The following is a 19,339-nucleotide window of genomic DNA, read 5'->3' as shown; positions in this document are numbered from 1 at the left end:
TAGAAGAAATTATCAGAAGGGTACATACAAAAAGGTGTTTCTAAGTGTGCATAGCACTCACGGTTCACTTAGTTTTGAAAAAGAAGCATAGGTTATCTGGACCCTGATTTAGAGGCATGGGTAATCTGGACTCTGATTTAGAGGTATGGGTAATCTGCCCAATGGACATAACAACACTATAGAACACAAGGTTTAGCCACCAGGGTTTTACCAACAAAGTAGCAGTTCATTATACCAAAAGAAGGCCAGTCTGCAAATCAGCAGAACACAGAAATGCAATCCGCTGCCCATTCATATGGTGGAAAGCAAAATACTGACAATACCAGTGTGGGGTATAGTATGAATATATGCAAATCAATGTACAAGCCATATATCTGAAGAGCAAGACACATAACTATAAAAGTGAAAAAGGCTTTATTTCTTTGAGTTTGTGAAAGAACATTAGATTTTGGCTCAGATGATATTGCTGGCAACATTTTCCCCACTGTCATGTTTCCCAGTGGGCTGCCCTATAAACAGAGTCCCTGATTTTCTGAACTAAACTGTTTGATACATTAGTTCTAATTGAATGTAGTCTTTCTGAGATGCTACTAAGAAACATGATGTGTGTGTCGGTGGATTAAGAAGGAACCAACCAACAATAACTACATATAAAGCAGCTGAAAAAAGTAATTATTTGTAGTATTTGGCAACCATATTTTTTTAAGAATATTGTGGTGCATCTACACCTTTCTTGTACTAGATGTAGACTAGTGTAGTGTGGGGCGAGTTAAATCATCCACCCCTAAGCTACTTTAAATGCTCAGGGCAATACTCTGTCAGAGGTTAGGACAACAAACAGGCCTATACTAGGCATTACTGGACAAATTGCTCACATCCTCAGAGCTTGTGTGAGTGGGTTTTGTGCAAGAAAATTTGAATGCTGACCTTTTAACTTGATAGTTGTAAATTTAATGTAATGAATGAATTTGCATATCCAGTGCACAATGTTCAGCTCCGCATCCCAAATGGAACATCATTTGTGTTCTCTACACCATTGTCTGAATTGTAGAATGGGGGAAAATTAATTAGGCAAATGCAGCAAATAATCTCAAAATGGCATGAATTCCTTTACAGAGTGAATGTCTGTAGTAATCCCTGCCATACAGACAGGAGGCTCTTGTCATTGAGGACCTCTAATCCATTGCCTGGAGCATGAGAGTACACTGGAGTCTGGATAACAAGTGTGGGAATGGCCAAAATCAGCATCATTTTTAACAGGCAATGGTATTTTATTTTTACAATAACAGTACTGATCAACAGAAATGCTGAACATGGCAGATTAAAAAACGTGGGAGTGATGAATTCAAGTAGAGACACAGGAGAGTTGGTGGAAAGTGCATTTTTCTATTGTGTGCAGTGGTGAGCCAATAATAGCACTGGAGACAGGAGACTTTTTCAGGGTGACATCAAACCTTTATAGTATAACAGGCTTAATGCAGCTTAATTAAAACAAAGCAATTCCAGTAATTTGACCATATAGAGGCAAAACCTTTTTTATGTTGTGTGTGTGCCATTTACATAAGAGGGTTTTACAGTTATTTTAGTGAGATAATGTGATTGCAATCCAGTGGCAACTGTGTTATATAGTGTGATTGAGAAACAGTGAATCCTTAACCTGCTGCCTGGAGTAGCTTTGTGTGGGAGAGGCTCATGTTTACAAGAGTAATTGGCCAGGAGGCATGGCATGAAAAAATGTATCTCTTCGGCTCAAAGGGGAGATTTGACACATTAGTGAGAAACCTTATGCTTCCAAGCTTTGCACAGGAGAGCGAAACAAAGGTGATTTGACTAATGAAACAATCAGAGAGAATCCAACGCCTGGGAGTTGTACATATGTGTGACAGGCAGGGAGCCCTCAGAGATCGCCCGATATCATTTATAGAAATCCCAGCAGGGCGATTTCTGCCTTGAACCGGACAGATTGCAGTTCCCAGGGGGAAGTAGAGGCAGGAAAGGGGATTCTTACAAGGCTGTTAAAATCATCTCAATAAACCTGATGGTTTTTAAACGAGTGCGGCCGCCCCAATGAGAAGAATCGCAGGGAGCCCTGATTTATTCCTGCCTGTCCCAGCTGCAGGATGGACAGCTCTCAGCCCAAGCACTGACCCCTTTCCCACAAACTTCCCAATCACAAACTACTCCCAAACTAGCTTGTGCCTTTAAAGGTAAATGTATGGCTGGGTGCCTCTCACATGCTCCGTGCAGGTTCCTGCTCCCTCCTCTAATCTCTCTTAGATCGTTTTTGCATGTGTTGTGTGACAGCAGGGGAAAGGCAGTGGGTTGAGCCTGCCTGTTCTTCTCCCATTGTCAGTGGATGGAAAAACCTGTCTGAGAGATCCTGTGTCATCTCTCTGCATGTGGACAGGAAAAGTCCGTGTAGCTGCTCTCCGGGCTGCTCTCCTTCCTCTCCCCCTCTCCCCTCTCTCTCCCTGTCCTTTCCTTTCATTCAGCTGCCACACAGCGACTGAAGCACACACAGACCAGGATTAGTTTCTCCGACCGGTCAGCAAAGCAGGAGCTTAGATGAAACGGATGGATCTATAAGCTCCAGCGCTGCAGCCTGCTTCATTGCTGCCTTTGCACACACAACAGTTGTGCCTCATTATCCACTGCCTGATTCATTATTTCCCTACAACGCCTGAACTTTCCAATTTTTCTCCCTTCGCCTGTTTTTTTTCTTTTCTTTTTTTTTTTTTTTTTTTACAAGCAGAGAGGATGAAGTCTGGATTCCCTGAATTTATTAAATGAAACCGACCTGAGTCACCTGTTACCCTCAGGTCTTTCTCCTTTTCCCTTTTTTTATTTTAATTTCCCCCCAGATTTGTTGGACTTGCACTCACTGCAGCATAAAGCACCAGACTGGGGAAAGGACCTTAGGGATCTGCTTGTACCTCAGCATGGGCTCTCCGACCTGGATTGCATTTCTTTTCTTGGGAGTATCATTAACAACAAGGCTGAACTGTCAGAATGTCAAAAATAACGTGCCAAGGCTCAGATTGTCCTATAAAGGTAAGGCTCAGATTCGTTCCCTGCTCCCATCTTGCCTTACACTTGCAAACTTTATAGCTTTGGAATATTCCTTTTGTTCACACGTGGTGGCTGCCTACTTTTTATATTTAAAATATCTGGCAACAAATATACCTGACAATGAAAACTCTCAGCCTTAGCCAACAAATAAGGGGAGTGATATGATCCTTATGTTGTGTACTTTATCTGGTAAGGAGTGGTGATAATGTTCTCTAATTACTTTGCTTTGCATGTTTTGGCACTGGCAGTTTAGAATAACTGGCAGTTGAATATGGGGTGCTTTAAGAATGCTACTCTGCTATACAAACCCTTAGGGCTGTATGCATATTTTAATAGAGATGTTTACTGGGCTGGATGTATGGAAGCAATGGACATCTTGATTTGTAGTTTATTTTATAAAACGGGAATGAGGGAAAGCATTTTATTTACAGGGAGCTCACTAGAAGATCATTACAAAAGGCCAACAATTCCGTGTCTGTAGAGAAGGAAAATATCTGCTGTGCTATAAAGGTGAACATGCCTTAACTGTAATTGCAGTGAAATTGCAGCCATGTAAAGCAAAATTTACTGGCGTTTCCATACAGCAGTAAAATTGCAAATAAGAACCACCACATTATTAACAGGCACTCATTCCTCTGCAATGTAAACTGTTACTTTTAAAACATATAAACTGGCAGCATATTTTGTAACAATTAACAAATGACTAATGATAAAAACAATTTCAGGTGCACACTATGTTGTATTTCAGTGCTTGAATGTGTAGCACACTATCCAGAGATGCTTTATAGTTTATGATGAAAATGGTATTTACCTAGGACTGGCACTATAGGTGCTTATTAAAATAAGAAATGCTAAAATAAAACACATTTATTCACCAAGGTAGGTGACTGGGCTTTGCCATTCAGTGTATACAAATGTGTGCTAGGAGAAATAATCTGTCATTTCTTTTTCTTTGGTACTGAATTACTGTCTTTGTGATGGGAAGACATGACACAAGTGTGAAAAACACATCTGTGATACCAGAATGTTATTTTCACACTTCATTTCAGAGAAGTAACTGCTTGTAGATTCATTTTATAGCCACATTACATTCCATCTTTATTTGAACCATATCTGGACTTATTCACATGACCATGCTGGGATTTGCATATCTGACTTATTTTGCCATATATGTTTTTTATTAAGAACTGTAGCTGCTTTGACTATAGGATCTGTGTATATGGACTAATGCACATGTGAACAATATGTTAACTGCTAACTAATGGCTTATGCTTTCTCCAATTTGAAAAGCCTTGAGTACTGCAGTTTATTTAAGGCTGTTCTTTATACTGACTTTCTGTTCAGCACTGATATGGTATGTAAGCAGGTATGAATACAAGTATGAATATAATATAAAGCGTGGCATTCCTGTAGCTGATGAACTGGCACATAATAAATAGGAAAAGAGTAGGATGAATCTTGTTAAGAGAGCAGAGTGGCTTATTCAGCACGGGCCATTCTTTTCCTGCTGCAATGAAATTCTATTAGATATCACCTACAATCAGTTTACAAACTGAGCACTTAAGGGTGTTTTAAAGGCACAGTAAATAGAAAAGTCCCATGCAGAGGAAGACAATAAGACTTCAAACCTCGCCCCCCCCCCTTTCCTTTTGTGATTTTATTGCTCTGTCATTGGCTTTTTTTCTCTGCACACACAATTGTTTTGTAAAAGTGAAAACCTTGTAGCCAGTTGTAAGTATTTTGTTTGGAAGAATAATAGTACTCCTGTGCTTCTTGTTTTCTCTTACTAATTAGATGTCAAACACACTTGAAATGTGCATTGCATTTGTTCTCAAAACATTTCCAAAGTGATTCATGAAGGGTTAAATCCCTGCCAAAACTTATTTCCTATGGCCAATTGTTTTTAAAGGTCCATTCCAAGCTCTGTCATTTCTCAGTCTGCCACATATAGGTCTAAGTGGTGAAAGTTGCCATGCACATTTATTAACTAAGGTTTCTGTCAGTTTGGGTGCAATTGGAAAAATAAAAGACCATGAACAAAGGGTGAAGACCTGGACATATACCATATGTGCTCTTTGTAATGTTATGTTACTGCAGAAAGAAGCAATGAAAGGCTCACAGTTGGTTATGTGAAACGTAGCAGCACATGGACACAAAGTAAGCCTGGCTCATTTCTATGTAGTTGGTGCATTGGGACACTCATTTGGACATGCAAATGTGGCAGGACTGTAAATCGCAGCGTCTGAGGACATTTTAGTTCAGTCTTTGAATTGCAAAGAACTTTTGACTGTTGAATAGTACTTCTTTTCTTAACAGAGAAGGCCTTTCCTGAGATATAGGCTGGGGTTTCAACCTCAACAATTTCCTGCAAAAGAGGTCAAAACACATCAAGTGCTCCTTTGTCAACTAAAATGTGAAAGCAAAATTGTTGTTATTTTTTAATATATCATTTTTATTGACTGTAGTATAAGTGGTATATTCTCACAGATTGAAATGCCACTTGACTAGTGCTTAGGTAGCTGTATTGATTTAAGCATTTGATTTAAAAGAAAAAAGTTATTTCAGTATTATAAGTGTGCAGTCTTTATCAACAAAATAATATGTATGCCAAGTTAAGTAACAGTCTTACACATTATTCATCCAGAACTCTACTTAAAAGGCTATGACCACTAGGTGTCTGTTTTATACCATTTGGAAACTTGTTTCTAGAACCATGGGTAACAGTTGAAAATGAATGATTCGTTTGTTCAGCTTGCTTATAATAGCTTTAGCATTACAGCTGTATTCTTTACTTTAGCCTGTATGTAGTACTTAACTGAATAATTGCAGACTCTCTTTAGTAGTGCAACTAAAGGACACAAAATACAGCTAAAAGAAAAATTATATCCTATTTATGAAAGTGGATTGTCTGGCTGGGAAGTAAAATGAAACACACTGATTTTCCCACTGCTGTCCATCTCTGCCTGACTGCATTTAATGCTGGACTGCCATACTGCTTGCCGTGTCTGCATATATGTATGCATAGGTTTATCTTAAGTGAACAAATTATTAAAATAACAAAAACAAAAAAAAGACAGCAACCACAAGGTATTGTTTAGGAAGAAATGCACGTTTTCATATTGTAGTCTTCGGACTACAGACTTTGTTCTATACAAAAACATCTTCCAAAAACCTAAACTGATTGGAAACAACAATTTGCATATTTAAGTATGAGCAGAACTGAAAAATTGCGCAACAAAAAATGCTGCCTTTAGTTATACATTAAAGGATGTTAAAGCATGACTCTAACTTTGCAATACAGTACATCCTATAAGTTTCAGCACTAATCATTTTAGCCTTTAAGGCTCAGGGCACACTTGGTGTATTCTCCGGTGGGGCTTTTCAGCCGGTAGAGAAGTATCTGAATGAGGCCATACAGCCTCCCTTTTTCTTTACTGAAATCTGCCTATCCTGACCAGCTGTATGTTTTCTGGGTAAAATCTGCCTGTTGCAGTTAGCATCAGATGAGTTCAATTGAAATAGATGACAGCAGTGACTGCATAGCCACTTTTGAGCACATCTCTGCTGGTAGAGAATACTCAACATGTGCCATGGGCCTTAGTACAGCCTTTGTGACTCTATTTGCCCTTACACACTTTAAGCTCCACCTACTGTATAGTAAGAAAAATGATTACTCTTGGCTAGCATGATGACCAGCGTGTGCACAGAGCAGGTTAAATCTATCACAGAGAAGATGGGAAGGGGAGTAATGTCATTACTGGGTTTCTGGTACATTAAAATAGCAAATACCATAGGTAGTTCACTTATTCTGCTTGCTCTTTACCCCATTGACTTTAAAGGAGTCCTGTCATCACTGTGAGAAAAAATAGAAGCACATTGGTTACCTCTTGGCACTTGAGTCTGTGGTTTAGTCCCAGGGCACTGTCTGCATGGAATTAGTATGGTCTCGCTGTCTTTGCATGCATTTCCTCCAGGTATTCCTGTTTCCTCCCACAATACAAAAACATACTTGTATGTTAATGGAGTAGAAAAATGGACACTAATGTTTACGTTTCTGTGGAATGGAAATTAGATTGGCCACTAAAGCAGGTTTATTATTATCCTTTATTTATATAGTCCTGATATATTACACAGGGGTTTCTGTTGCTCAACCATTCACATCAGCGGGGGTTTTTTTTTCTTGTAAGTGCTTCATAATAGTTTAGGGATATATAAATAAAGGTTGAAAAATAATTGTTGTAGCTCCTACTAGTGAAGCAATTCATTAACACATACCTTGATTTTGCTGAAGCAACAGCCAATCCAAATAAAGTAATTAATCACATCATCTTCTCCTTTGCTCAGTTTCCCAGATTATAATCAATCATGTAATGTAAAATTATTTGGGTCAAAACGCACAACAGATATATGGCAATACAAAGGCAAAGTATGGACTGGAACAAGTAACATTGAACCAAGACAGGGGTACAACTCTGGAAGTGTTACGCTAGAGCTCCCTTACCAACACTGTTGGTCACAACCAATCAGCCTGCAGTTGGCTGAATAAAGCTAAACTCTGGTTGCTATGGTTTACTGACCATGTGCAAAGTTGCTCAGGTTTTGTAAATGAGGCCCACTCTCCTACTTTCAATTATCATGTAAAAACATTCATTAGTATTATCAGATAGGTCGATAATACATATTTGTGATGCTGGGTCACATTAAAGTGACTCAGACACACATGTAAAAACATTACATGTGCCAGTTGCAGAAGCTTGTATGTATGTGTGTGTAATTTTATTTATATAGTGTACTTTTGTACAACAGAATAAATTAATAGAATAATAATAAATACAAAGACAAAGTACACTTACATTAAAGATTACGAGCTAAGTCCCAGAGACAAGAGGAAGGAGATCTCTGCCCCATAGGTCTTACAATCTAAGATTTCAGTTCTGTTGTGAATCCCATAGGAGAACTGTTTTGCTTTTTGATAGGGTCACTGGCTTGGGAAGGTGGAGAAAAACTTTTATTAAGAAATATTGCTTTAAAGGAACAGTAACACCAAAAAAGTGTATAAATGTAACTAAAATATAATGTGCTGCTGCCCTGCACTGGTAAAAGTTGTGTGTTTACTTCAGAAAGTCTACTATAATTTATATAAATAAGCTGCTATGTAGCCATGGAAGCAGCCATTCAAAGGAGAAAAGGCACAGGCACACAGCAGATAACAGATAAAACACCATTGTATTCTACAGAACTTATCAGTTATCTGCTATGTAACCTGTGCCTTTTCTCCTATTTTTCAGCTTGAATGGCTGCCCCCGTGGCTACACAGCAGCTTATTATATAAATTATAGTAGTGTTACTGTAGCAAACACACCAGTTTTACCAGTGCAGGGCAACAGTGCATTATATTTTTATTACTTTAAAGCTCTTTCATTTTTTGGTGTTACTGTTCCTTTAAGTAATGTTGTAGGACTAAAGATTCTGTTGTGCGTTAACCCTTGATAATATGTTAATTTATGCTGAGATTAGTAGTCCAGCAACAATAAAGTATACAAAAAGTGCTTTTGGGCAATAAGAAACATACTGTAACTAGTGCCATAAAAAAACGGAACTATGTTCAAATTATTATTTTAAGTTCTTCTTTATTGGGTAATTTTATCCTTATACCAAAGTAAAACATTTAAAAGGGGTTTCTATCTTAACTGACTAAAACAACTCTTAATTAGCAAACTGAGTATGTGTGAGACCTATTAAGAGTACTCTTGTGGAGGCTATACATTTCTATTCCCCAAGTACCAGGGCTCTATTCATGCCATTCTTTTTTACAAAATGTAGTATTCTTGCCACTTGACATAATGAAGTACGCACTACTCTGTAAAATAGCCCCTGGCAGCATTTATCATTGTTCTTCAGTTAAGTATCACATCTCCAAGCAGGATAAATGTTTGAATTCTTGAAGGGGGCCATGTTAGGTCAGGACAATTTACAAGTACCCGTAATTTTATCAAAAGTCTCTCATGAAATCTAAGACCATTTGTAAGATCAAATGTAAGTAATCTCTTTATACACATATTTATATACATAACCGAATACTTGGTTACAACAAAAATCACAAAACCACATATCCAGTATCTAAAAAAAAAAATGCAATAGTATCAGCTCTGTTTTGCTAATTACAATTGTCATGCTGGTTTTCCACATATTCCAGATGTATTAATATGATTTTCTGCTCATTAAATGAAATAGACATTCTAAACCCATAGAATGAATTTTCTGCTTTCCTAAAAAAAAATATACTTTTTATTACCACAAACAGCACGACCTAGACAAGATTAGTGTGTGGATATACAATGCATGCCGCCTCTTGAATCATTTCCTGTTTGCTTCCAGTTTGGAAACTTGTTTCATCATCTGGAGAACTAGAAAAAGCCTCCATAATACAAATAATCACTGAGTTGGTGCAAATTGTATCAGAGGGAATTAACACCCACTTCGACATCCTAATCTTAACATTTAGCAGTGTGACTTTGTGCACATCCTTTTTCCCACAGATACTCAAGGCATACAAGTCTTAGTATAATTTTAATCTTACACATTATGCCATTAGCCATTCAGAACTTTTATATTCCTTAAGCAAAATAAAACCTTTGAAATGAATAGCAACATTTAAATAATCATATCCATGCCAAAAACAGGACCTATTTCTTTTGATTTGCAAGTTTTGTCCATCTAGCTGGCAAAAAAATAAATATAACTAACTGACATTCACTTCCATATAGGCCTATTGATTCGGTGCTGAGTATTACTGTCTCCCCTCCCACTGGTTTAGTGATTTTATTTACAGTAAATAGTGATCAGCAAATCTCTTCCATTTTGCTTTGCTATAAAATTTGCAAAACGCGGAAAATGACACGCGTCAAACAAATTTGTCACGTATCAAAAAAAAAAAAGACGTGTGCATCAATTTCTCAAATGATGTTAAGAGTTTATGTGCAAATCTGTTAATTGAAAAAAGAAAACCCTTATTACTATTAAAATTAGCTTCAGAAGTTAACTTTAGATGTGATGAAAAGAGCTGAGCGGGGGATTACTGTAAATCTATTACTCGCTGGGTATGCACAACTTTTGTCTGCTTTGTGAGATATAGGCTTGCAAGGAGGATATTCACACATCATTTTGCCTATGAATGGAATTACAGAATCTAATCAATATAAGCCTTTGGGGGTTGTCAGCAGTAATGCCCTTAGGGTTTGCCACCTGCTTATTTCAAACAGCATCTTTAAGATTTAACCAATGCTGTTCTTTGCTTTAGCAGTGATAATTGTAATGCTCGTGACAAGTGGGGCTGATGCCTCGCCATAAATATAGGCTTAATATTTATTCACAAAATGCTGTTTTGAACATGTTATCGGAAGCTCAAAAACTTGTGTTTGCGTTTAGAAACCTGGCATTAAGTATTAAAAATATTCTAGGCAATTTTAGGCACTTTGCACCCACAGTAAAATGCCAAATAAATTTATCACTGAGGGCACTAACTCCAATTAATGGGAGTAATCCAAGAAATCCTAACATATTTCCACCATTGCAAATTCCATGGAACTAAAATCATTCTAAAATTGCTTTAAAACAAGATTTGTTCTTGTCTTTCCTTTTCTTCCAAGAATAATTGCAGAGAACATAAAAAATAGCACAGGAGATGACAGTGTAAGTCAGACTGAAGAGTACCAGCTGTGAGGGATTCCATAGAGAATGGTACAGAGCAACTGAGTAAGAACAGATTTCACTGTACTGGCCATGCAGGGTATAAGTAGGGCATTTAGATACAAAACAAAAAGCTCTTTATCAGTGAGACCATATATTTAGAACAGAAAATCAAATATATGGCCCATGGGGAGTTACAATGTAAGGTGAATAGATTTAGAGAAAATAAGGACATGCATGGCTGCCATTAATGAGAATGTTGAAGGTGCCTTAGCTTCTCCCAGCAATTCTACCCACCACTACCTAAGCTGGAAAGGATGCATGGATTTAATCCTAAAATAGTTGAAGGTAAAAATGATGCCCATGTTAAGTGAGGGCTAGTTCACTGTAGAAGGACATTTGCACTTGAGATGAGCTCTGTGAAGTTGTAGCAGCATCTATTGCCTAGGCATAAGGTGGCCATACACGCACCGATAATATCGTACGAAACCTCGTTTCGTACGATATTCGGTGCGTGTATGGTATGTCGGCGAGTCGACCGATATCGCAGGAACCTGCTGATATCGGCCGACTCGCCGATCGGACCAGTTGGAAAATTTTGATCGGGCGCCATAGAAGGCGCCTGATCAAAATCTCCCTTCAGAGCTGAATCGGCAGAAGGAGGTAGAAATCCTATTGTTTCTACCTCCTTACCTGCCGATTCAGCCCTGAATGGTGTGTGGCACATCTGACGATGTTTCGTGCGACCGATGGTCGCACGAAACATCGTCAGATCGCCACGTGTATGGCCACCTTTACTCTTAGGTTTTGCCAGATCTGGACCCCCTATCCAGATGGCATCACTTCACCATTTAAAAAAACATTGGTTCAGGTAAATAAAATATTAAAGTAATCCACAATACTTTAAAAAAATGCAGAAAATAAATCTTATTTTTATTTGGCACAGTGTACAAGGTGAGAGATTTATGAAAACTTTAAATGGGGAATCCTAATTCTAAGAAGAGGAATTGACCTAGAGGTTAAGTGATCAGTCTTTGATCTGTGAGAGTGGGATCTGAAGCTAGAAAACCAGGTTTGAATATCTGTAGCAACTCCTTGTGACCCTGAATAAGGGTCCAAATATAATTAGTGTACCTATAATGGCTGTCTTGCCTGCGGTAAAGCTCTTGGAGTCCCACTGAAGGAAGCTTCTATATAAATGGTTCCATTTATCCACCCCCCCCCCCTCTTTTTTATTGGTCTAACAGTATCAATTTAACTGCATTTATTAACAGTCAGGTAGGTTTGTTATTGAATTGGCACATTTAAAAAGGCATATTTAGATAACGGGAAGAAAATAAAAATTAGTGTTTGCTAGTATTATTATAGCACTGTTTGAAAGGGAACAATGGGGAGGTTGTAAAGAATTGTCCTGTGTCCTTCAATTAAATAAAGTTAAATAACTATGGCTCATTAGAGAAATTACCAGTATATAAATGTTCAAAATAGAAAATAACTACACTGTTTTGTTGAAACCAATGTAGTATCAGATGGGAAAATAAAAACATTTGATTTGGTCATAAACATTTAAGTTCTAGTTCTTGCGTTTGCTATAAAAAAATAATGGTTTCATCCTTTTTTGGCAAAGCACCCAAATTAGTTGGATTTTTCAGTGGGGGGAAAAGTCACATTTTTTTTTTTATAAACAAAACTTGTATAAATAAAGAACCTGTTAAATGTGAAGATTAAACTGAAGCTCAAGAAAAGCCACTGGAAATAATAACTTCTAAAGAATAAACATCTTTTAAAAAGATTCCACTTGTGGTGCCCTGAGACTAAGTTACCATGGAGATTAATTGAGAAGAACTGAGTAGTTAAATAAATACATGTAACTTGTCTCCTTATTTAACTAAAGTGCATAAAAAGTAACAGTCTTTTACTTCTTTATAACAGTAGTAAATTAAACACTCTGCATCGTTTTCTGAAATTCACTGGGGACAATGTTCTTAACTGGCACTAGTGTTGTTTATAATTTTGTTTATTGATGTGTTTAGTGTAAAACCACCCAGCACCTAATTTTACCTTTTAGTGAAGTGTTAAATTATAATTAATCATTAAAAGATGTTTCATCTGTTTCTGCTACTCAAAGTATATGTGTAATAGTAATATATGTGAAGGAGAAATACCGAATAAAGAACTAGACCTAGGATTTAAGCTTGGCCATACATGCACCGATATTCTCGTACGAAACAAGGTTTCATACAATATTCGGTGCATGTATAGTTGATTGACGAGGTGAGCGATGTCGTAAAAGTCTTGGATGTCAGTCGTCTCGTTGATTGGGCGGGACAGAAAATTTTGATCATTCATCTTCAATGGCAAGGCAGGCATTTAGGGCTGAATTTTCAGATCGGTGTAGAATTCCTATTGTTTCTACCTCCATATCTGACGATTCAGCCCTGAACATTAGTGGAGGGTTAGAACGATCTTTCCTGCAACCAATGGTCACAGGAAAGATGCAGTCGGATGGAGAACAGATCTTAGACATCTCTTGCTAAAAGGCTCATGGGGCTTGGCTGCACAGTTAAATATTGTAGTCAAGTTAGACACACATGATTGTACAACACTGGCCATAGACTGACTTTGGGTATCAAGGCACATTATTTTCCATATGTTTAGTCTGTTTGACTCAGGAAATGCTGCCGGCAGCAGTCTCCAAGTGTCACTGGTGACACTTACCCATCCAACTGCACCTGGTGTAAATACTTCAGATCACTTTAAGAGGCTTTCATGAAAGTCTCTGCTCTGGTCTAGTCTTTTGGAGATATGCCATAAACATTCTTAAATAAAGACTCCAAATGCATCACTCATATTCAAGTTTGAATGAGCGGCTTAAGGTTGAAATGTAGCCCACCAGTAGAGACACCCACATTCCTAATAATGTGCTTTTTGGCAGTTCTATGTATCTAATTGTATGGCAATAGCATGTAATGTGTTCTCAGCAATAATATTTTGAAACTCTGTGGTAGTGAACACAATTAATGAAAGGATTTTGTAAGTCCGCATAAGGGTCCATGTAGAAGAGACCCACAAAAATCTAATGCAGATTCCACAGACACCAGTATAACTTTCCTGGGCAATTAGTATTGTATTATGTATACAAAGTATTATTATGGAAACAAAATATAAAGTTGGTCAAACTGTCTCTATTTGTGAATATCTTGCAGACATGCATACATATTTTTTCTTCACCTTTCATCTGTTGAAATGTCAAGTAGTGTCAAGTACTGCTTGGAATGCCAGCTTTTGCGCAGGCATTTTTTTTCTTTGAAAAGGTGTATGTTTCTACTCTCATAAAAGCACCACATGAAGGCCCCGCTTTGTGTTAGCTTTAGGAAAAAAAGTTGTATTGAATTTGCTCTAAGTAGGAGAAGAACTTCTTAAAGAAAACAGAAATCTATAAATCTGGTAATTGTTTATAATGTTACTACACATAGGATTTTCACAACATAGCAGTGTAATTTAGCTTCAAAGACAGCCGCCTGCAATGCAATGGGCCAATAATTGCAAAGGAATAGCAAAAGGTACAACATGCCATTGTAAATGTAGGTGTGCAGTAGTCAAACTGCTGCCTGTTAATTTAATCTTTTATGGATATGCTTCAAAACATCTGTTACTTGTCATGAGCAATTCAAACATATATCATGAATGGGAGCTTAAAATGGAGCCATAACTGATGGTGCAGCGTTTTTGTTAACTGCTCCAATACTTCATCGTTGTGTGTGTTAATTAAGAGGTTTGCTGCTTTTAAAATATATATTTAGGTATGTCTTGAAAAATGTACAGCTCATTTACCTTGTATGGGGCAAAATGCCAATAAGAGCAGCAGACTTGAGCTTAAAGAATCATGCACATACATCATAATGACGCTGAGTGCCGGAAATAACAGCATCCCACCTTATAACATTTTCAGCACAATTGTATCTGGTTTACATCATAACGTAGTCTCAATAGCATTGGTATATCACAAGCATCGGTGTTAGAGACAACCCCCCCGCCACAAATCTACTGAAGTTCTAGGGAAAAGTGCTGCATTCTGGGTAAAAAAGTCATGGTGATTGCACCTGAAGTTGTACTTTGTGCACTGCATTGCTTTATGCCCCCAGTCACAGCCTACCCCATCTGTGATCCTTCTGTCTGCAGCTCTACCCAATCAGATACTAGCACACATGCCTTGAACCAATTACATGGGCATGCCTGCTGGTTTCTAATTGAGAACCACTGCAGAGCGCAATGGCAATCAAGAGGATTGTAGAAAGAATTCCTACATTTTCTGGGAAACTTTCTCTTCCCCTTTAACCTGTGAGAGACAGTATGAACTTTACTGCTGTCTTTGCTGTTTTATTGTGTTTGCTTATTTATATCTGAGGGTTCCTGGGGAGGCAGATTTAATAATTTCTAAGGTTGAGGGGGAAACTTGCCTTTTTTTCCTTGTACACTAGATTATCTGAAAGCTAATGTCACTGAAAATCTCAAAAGTTTTAATTTAAATTAAAAATAACTTTTCTAAATACTTGGCAGCTTTTACTTGCCAAGTTTTTTTTCTAATGATTATTCATGTCTCTCTTCTTTGGTAGATCTTGAATATTTTGAGGTTTCAAAGAATATTCTTGAATATATTTGCGTTTTTTTTGTAAATCAATAATTTCTCAAGAATAATAAAAGATCCTAATTTATCCGTAAAATGTATATGGATTTTCACAACATTTTCTCTTTTGTTAACCAAACAGAAACAAAAGTACTGTATCCCTGAAAAATACTGTCTGTGCCCTATATTATACAAAAGTTTCATGACATAAATACCTTTTGTTTAGTGACCAACTTGGATAACAGCATTTTTATATTTATGTGTTGCTTAGCAGCCTTAAGACATGGTGCTCCAAATTACAGAAAGGCCATGTATCCAGAAACCCCCCAGGTCTAACCCACACACATTTCTATGTACTTTTTTTACTTTCTAACTCCTGTAATTACAATAATTGTTGAATTCAACAAAATATAACAATATTTATTACAAAAAATTGTTGTCTAAATATCTAGGTTTAGTGAATACAAGTGAACATTAAACATAAAGAAAAAAAGAAAAGACAGCCAAATTTACTTATGTATTTGCAAAGGGATAATTCCACTTAAATGTATACACTGAACTGCAAGTACTAACGAGCAAGTGACGTTGACATAAAGACAGCATGACACATTTTAAAGGAGGTGAAAACAAGACTGACAGAAACAGGTTTATTCAAGTCAAACTGTGGAGGTGAAACTAACCACAACAATTGTTAAGTGAGAATTTCAAGAGTAAGGGAACTGCTTTGAAGAATTTTTCTAGCCACTTGGATATTTTTTTAGGCAATGATGACAAAAGTTTAATCTTGGTTTAATATGTGTAACCAGCATTACTGCTCATTCAAACAATTCAGCAAGCTGCCAAACATATGGAAATAATCATTATATAGGAACATGACAATATGTGTTAGCTTAACAAAAGCTATACATTAAAGAAATACTGTTAGCATTATATAACAACTCAGTAAATTAACTGAAACTCAATTATGATTATTAAAGGTTATGGCTATAGGCTTAGGCTATATTAGTATCAGACTCTGTAGCAAGGTCACCCCAACAACTGTAATGTATCTGGTACTATGACCAGAGTAGTACATGTATGGGACCTTATAACCAGCATGCTTGGGACACTAGGTTTTTCCGATAAAAGGTCTTTCTGGATTTCCGTATCTTAAGTCCACTGAAAAATCATATAAACATTCATTAAACCAGCAGGATTGTTTTCTTCCTGTAAGGTACTTTAATAAAACTAAAACTTTGCTCTCTTTTCAAGTTCTGTGAGTGCATTCAGGTTCAGACTGTGGGTTTCAGGACCCAACGGGACTCCCACCCTGGCCCCCACACCCCCCGGGGGCCACCCACTTCCCACCGGTTCCCTCCAAGTGCATCTTCTTTAGCCTTACCTTAGGCACGGTGGGGGAGGGAAATTTTCAGGCGGGGGAGCACCATGGGGTCTGGGTAAGCGGGGTCCACTAGGGCCGCGGGCCCATCAGGTTTTTTCCTGGTACCCCACTGGCCCAGTCCAGCCATGAGTACATTGCCTTTTTGTATTCTGTATATATGCCAACTTCTCCACCATTATAATTATACAACAATAATTAATAAAACAACCCTTTTGGGTTTAATTAGTTTTTTAAATTATTTTTTGCAGGCTTAAGGTTTGGTGATCCACATTATGGAAAGACCCCTTATCCAGAAAACCTCAGGTCTTGTGCATTCTAGTTAGCAGACCCCATACCTGGATGTATATTTTACAACTTTTAAGTGTTGGTGAGCAGTACATAGTGCCCGCTGATGTTAGAAAGAAATGTCGCTAAGTGCTCTGCACCAATTTAAAGTGTTAAAATATTTTTTATACATAGTACAGGTATAGGATCAGTTATTCAAAAAGCTTGGGACCTGGGGCTTTCCATTATTTGGACCATGCCTTTCCTTAAGCCTTCTAAAAACATTTAGGGCTCTGGCACACAAGGGGGTTTAGTCGCCCATGACCAATCTCCCTTGTTGCGGGCGGCTAAACTCCCGGATATGACATCCCACCAGCGAAAATGTAAATCACCGGTGGGATGGCATACGTGGCGGCGCAATTTGTGTATGCCATCCCACCGGTGATTTACATTTTCGCCGGTGGGATGTCATATCGGGGAGATAAGTCGCCCGCAACAAGGGAGATTTGTCATGGGCGACTAAACTCCCCGTGTACCAGAGCCCTTAAACATCAAATAAACCCAATAGGCTTGCAGAGAAAAGGGGAAATTATGAATTTCTTGCTTATAATGGATTCTATTGGAGATGGCCTTGCTGTAATTTGGAGCTTTCTGAGTTTCCAGATAAGGGATGTCATACCTGTATGCAGAATATATGTAAGAAAGCTAGCATATTTGCTTCTTTTAAATATATTACCTGTCTATAATATGTAGATAAATCTCTGAAGTTACCCAGAAGCACTATCTATTCAATCATTATACTTAGATTTGGAAAATACCGGTAAATAAAATATGTTAAACTCATTTAGGATTTCTCATACAGGAGTCAACATCTGAGACTTATGAGTAAGGTTAAATGCACTCATTTAAACTAAAAGATCATAACTAATCATGTATGATTGGAATGCATAGAATGGAGAATGCATAACAAATTGCTAGCTATGTGATATGGATACAAATACATAAAGAATTTATGAGAAATAAAATAACTCCAGAGGGTTACAGTTAGCAATTTATTCTGGAAATGCCCAATTTCCAATGCCTGACTAAAAATAAGGAGGCTTCACAAATTATTTAGCGGTATAGATAGTTCCCCCAAACATATCCTATACAGGTATCGGCTCTATTATCCAAAGCTTATAGAAAGCTCTAAATTATGGAAAGGCCACAGACTCTATTTTTATCAAATAAATATAAAAATGATTTCCTTTGTCTCTGTCATAATAAAACTGTACCTTATACTAAAAAAGAAAGACCTCTTATTGCAGGCAAAATAATCCTAAATGTGTGAGTTTTTTTTAGTAGGCTTAAAGTAGGGTGATCCAAATTACGGAAACGCCCCTTATCTGGAAAACCCAGGTCCTGATCTGCATAAAATGTTCTTTCTTTGTTTTTTTTGTGTTAAGTAATAACTTTTTAACACAATACGATAATAATATGGGACAGAACATTCAGGAAGAAACACTAATATTGGGTCACTTTCTAGCTAAAGATGCTGGCATCCAGACAACCTTAAAAAAATTACCTAGTCTTATCTGGAAAGATTTCTTGAGGTAGAAGTATGAATTAAACATAAATGCATATATCATTGTGAGATGCAAAGAAAAGCACCACCTTGATTTTTTTTTTTGTTTTTTTTTTTGTTAAATGATAAGAGATTTTTCTTTTCAAAGACCAAAGGTCACCAGGGAGGAATCTATTACACCCTTCGGGACCAGCTGAAGGCAGTCATTGAGCTTATTCAAGATATGTTGTCACAAGGGAAGATGTAAATATATAGTCCCTATTCAATAAGGTCTTTGGATAAGATTTCCTTTTAACCTGCTGTTTAAAAAAAAAACCTAGTGAATGGTGTGTTATTGTCTGACATATCCATCTGCTAAGATAAACTCTTTGCTTAGATACTATTATTTATCCCAAAGGGACTATGAGAATTTTGTGTTCTTTGGAGTCCTGGTTTAGATCATCATGAGGAAACATACTTTAGCAAGGTCTTAATAACCAAAATACTTGACAACAATATTAGCTTTAATAGAAAGTAAGAATGAAACTGCACAGAACTAATTTCACATTAAATAAACAAGAATATTAAAATTATATCAGTTGATTTAATGATTTAAAGTTGATTTAGTAGTAGCAGATAATATGACAAAATAATGGCAAAATATGGCAAAATAATTTGATTAAGGTAACATATAGGAATTGTATATATTTATATATTGTTTTCTACTGAAAATCACTCAACAATATTATATTCCCCTAAATGTTCA

General features: G+C 37.2%; 1 protein-coding gene across 3 annotated transcripts in view; it reads left to right on the top strand.

Annotated features, from left to right (window-relative positions):
* Positions 1-1,725: 1,725 nt before the first annotated feature.
* Positions 1,726-19,339, top strand: part of sema3a (semaphorin 3A) — a 126,507-nt gene continuing 108,893 nt past the window's right edge. Inside the window, exon 1 of one of the 3 annotated variants that reach the window (XM_004913030.4) lies at positions 1,726-3,051. In XM_004913030.4, coding sequence (XP_004913087.1) covers positions 2,940-3,051 — 112 coding nt within the window. In that variant the 5' untranslated portion in view covers positions 1,726-2,939. Of the gene's footprint in view, positions 3,052-3,095; positions 3,259-19,339 lie in introns of those variants that run through there. The other 2 variants (XM_002935255.5, XM_031899035.1) reach the window with 2 other exon arrangements.

Source organism: Xenopus tropicalis, chromosome 3 (genome assembly GCF_000004195.4).
Source record: "Xenopus tropicalis strain Nigerian chromosome 3, UCB_Xtro_10.0, whole genome shotgun sequence".
In the NCBI taxonomy this organism is placed as follows: domain Eukaryota; kingdom Metazoa; phylum Chordata; class Amphibia; order Anura; family Pipidae; genus Xenopus; species Xenopus tropicalis.
This window is presented reverse-complemented; position numbering and strand designations above follow the sequence as displayed.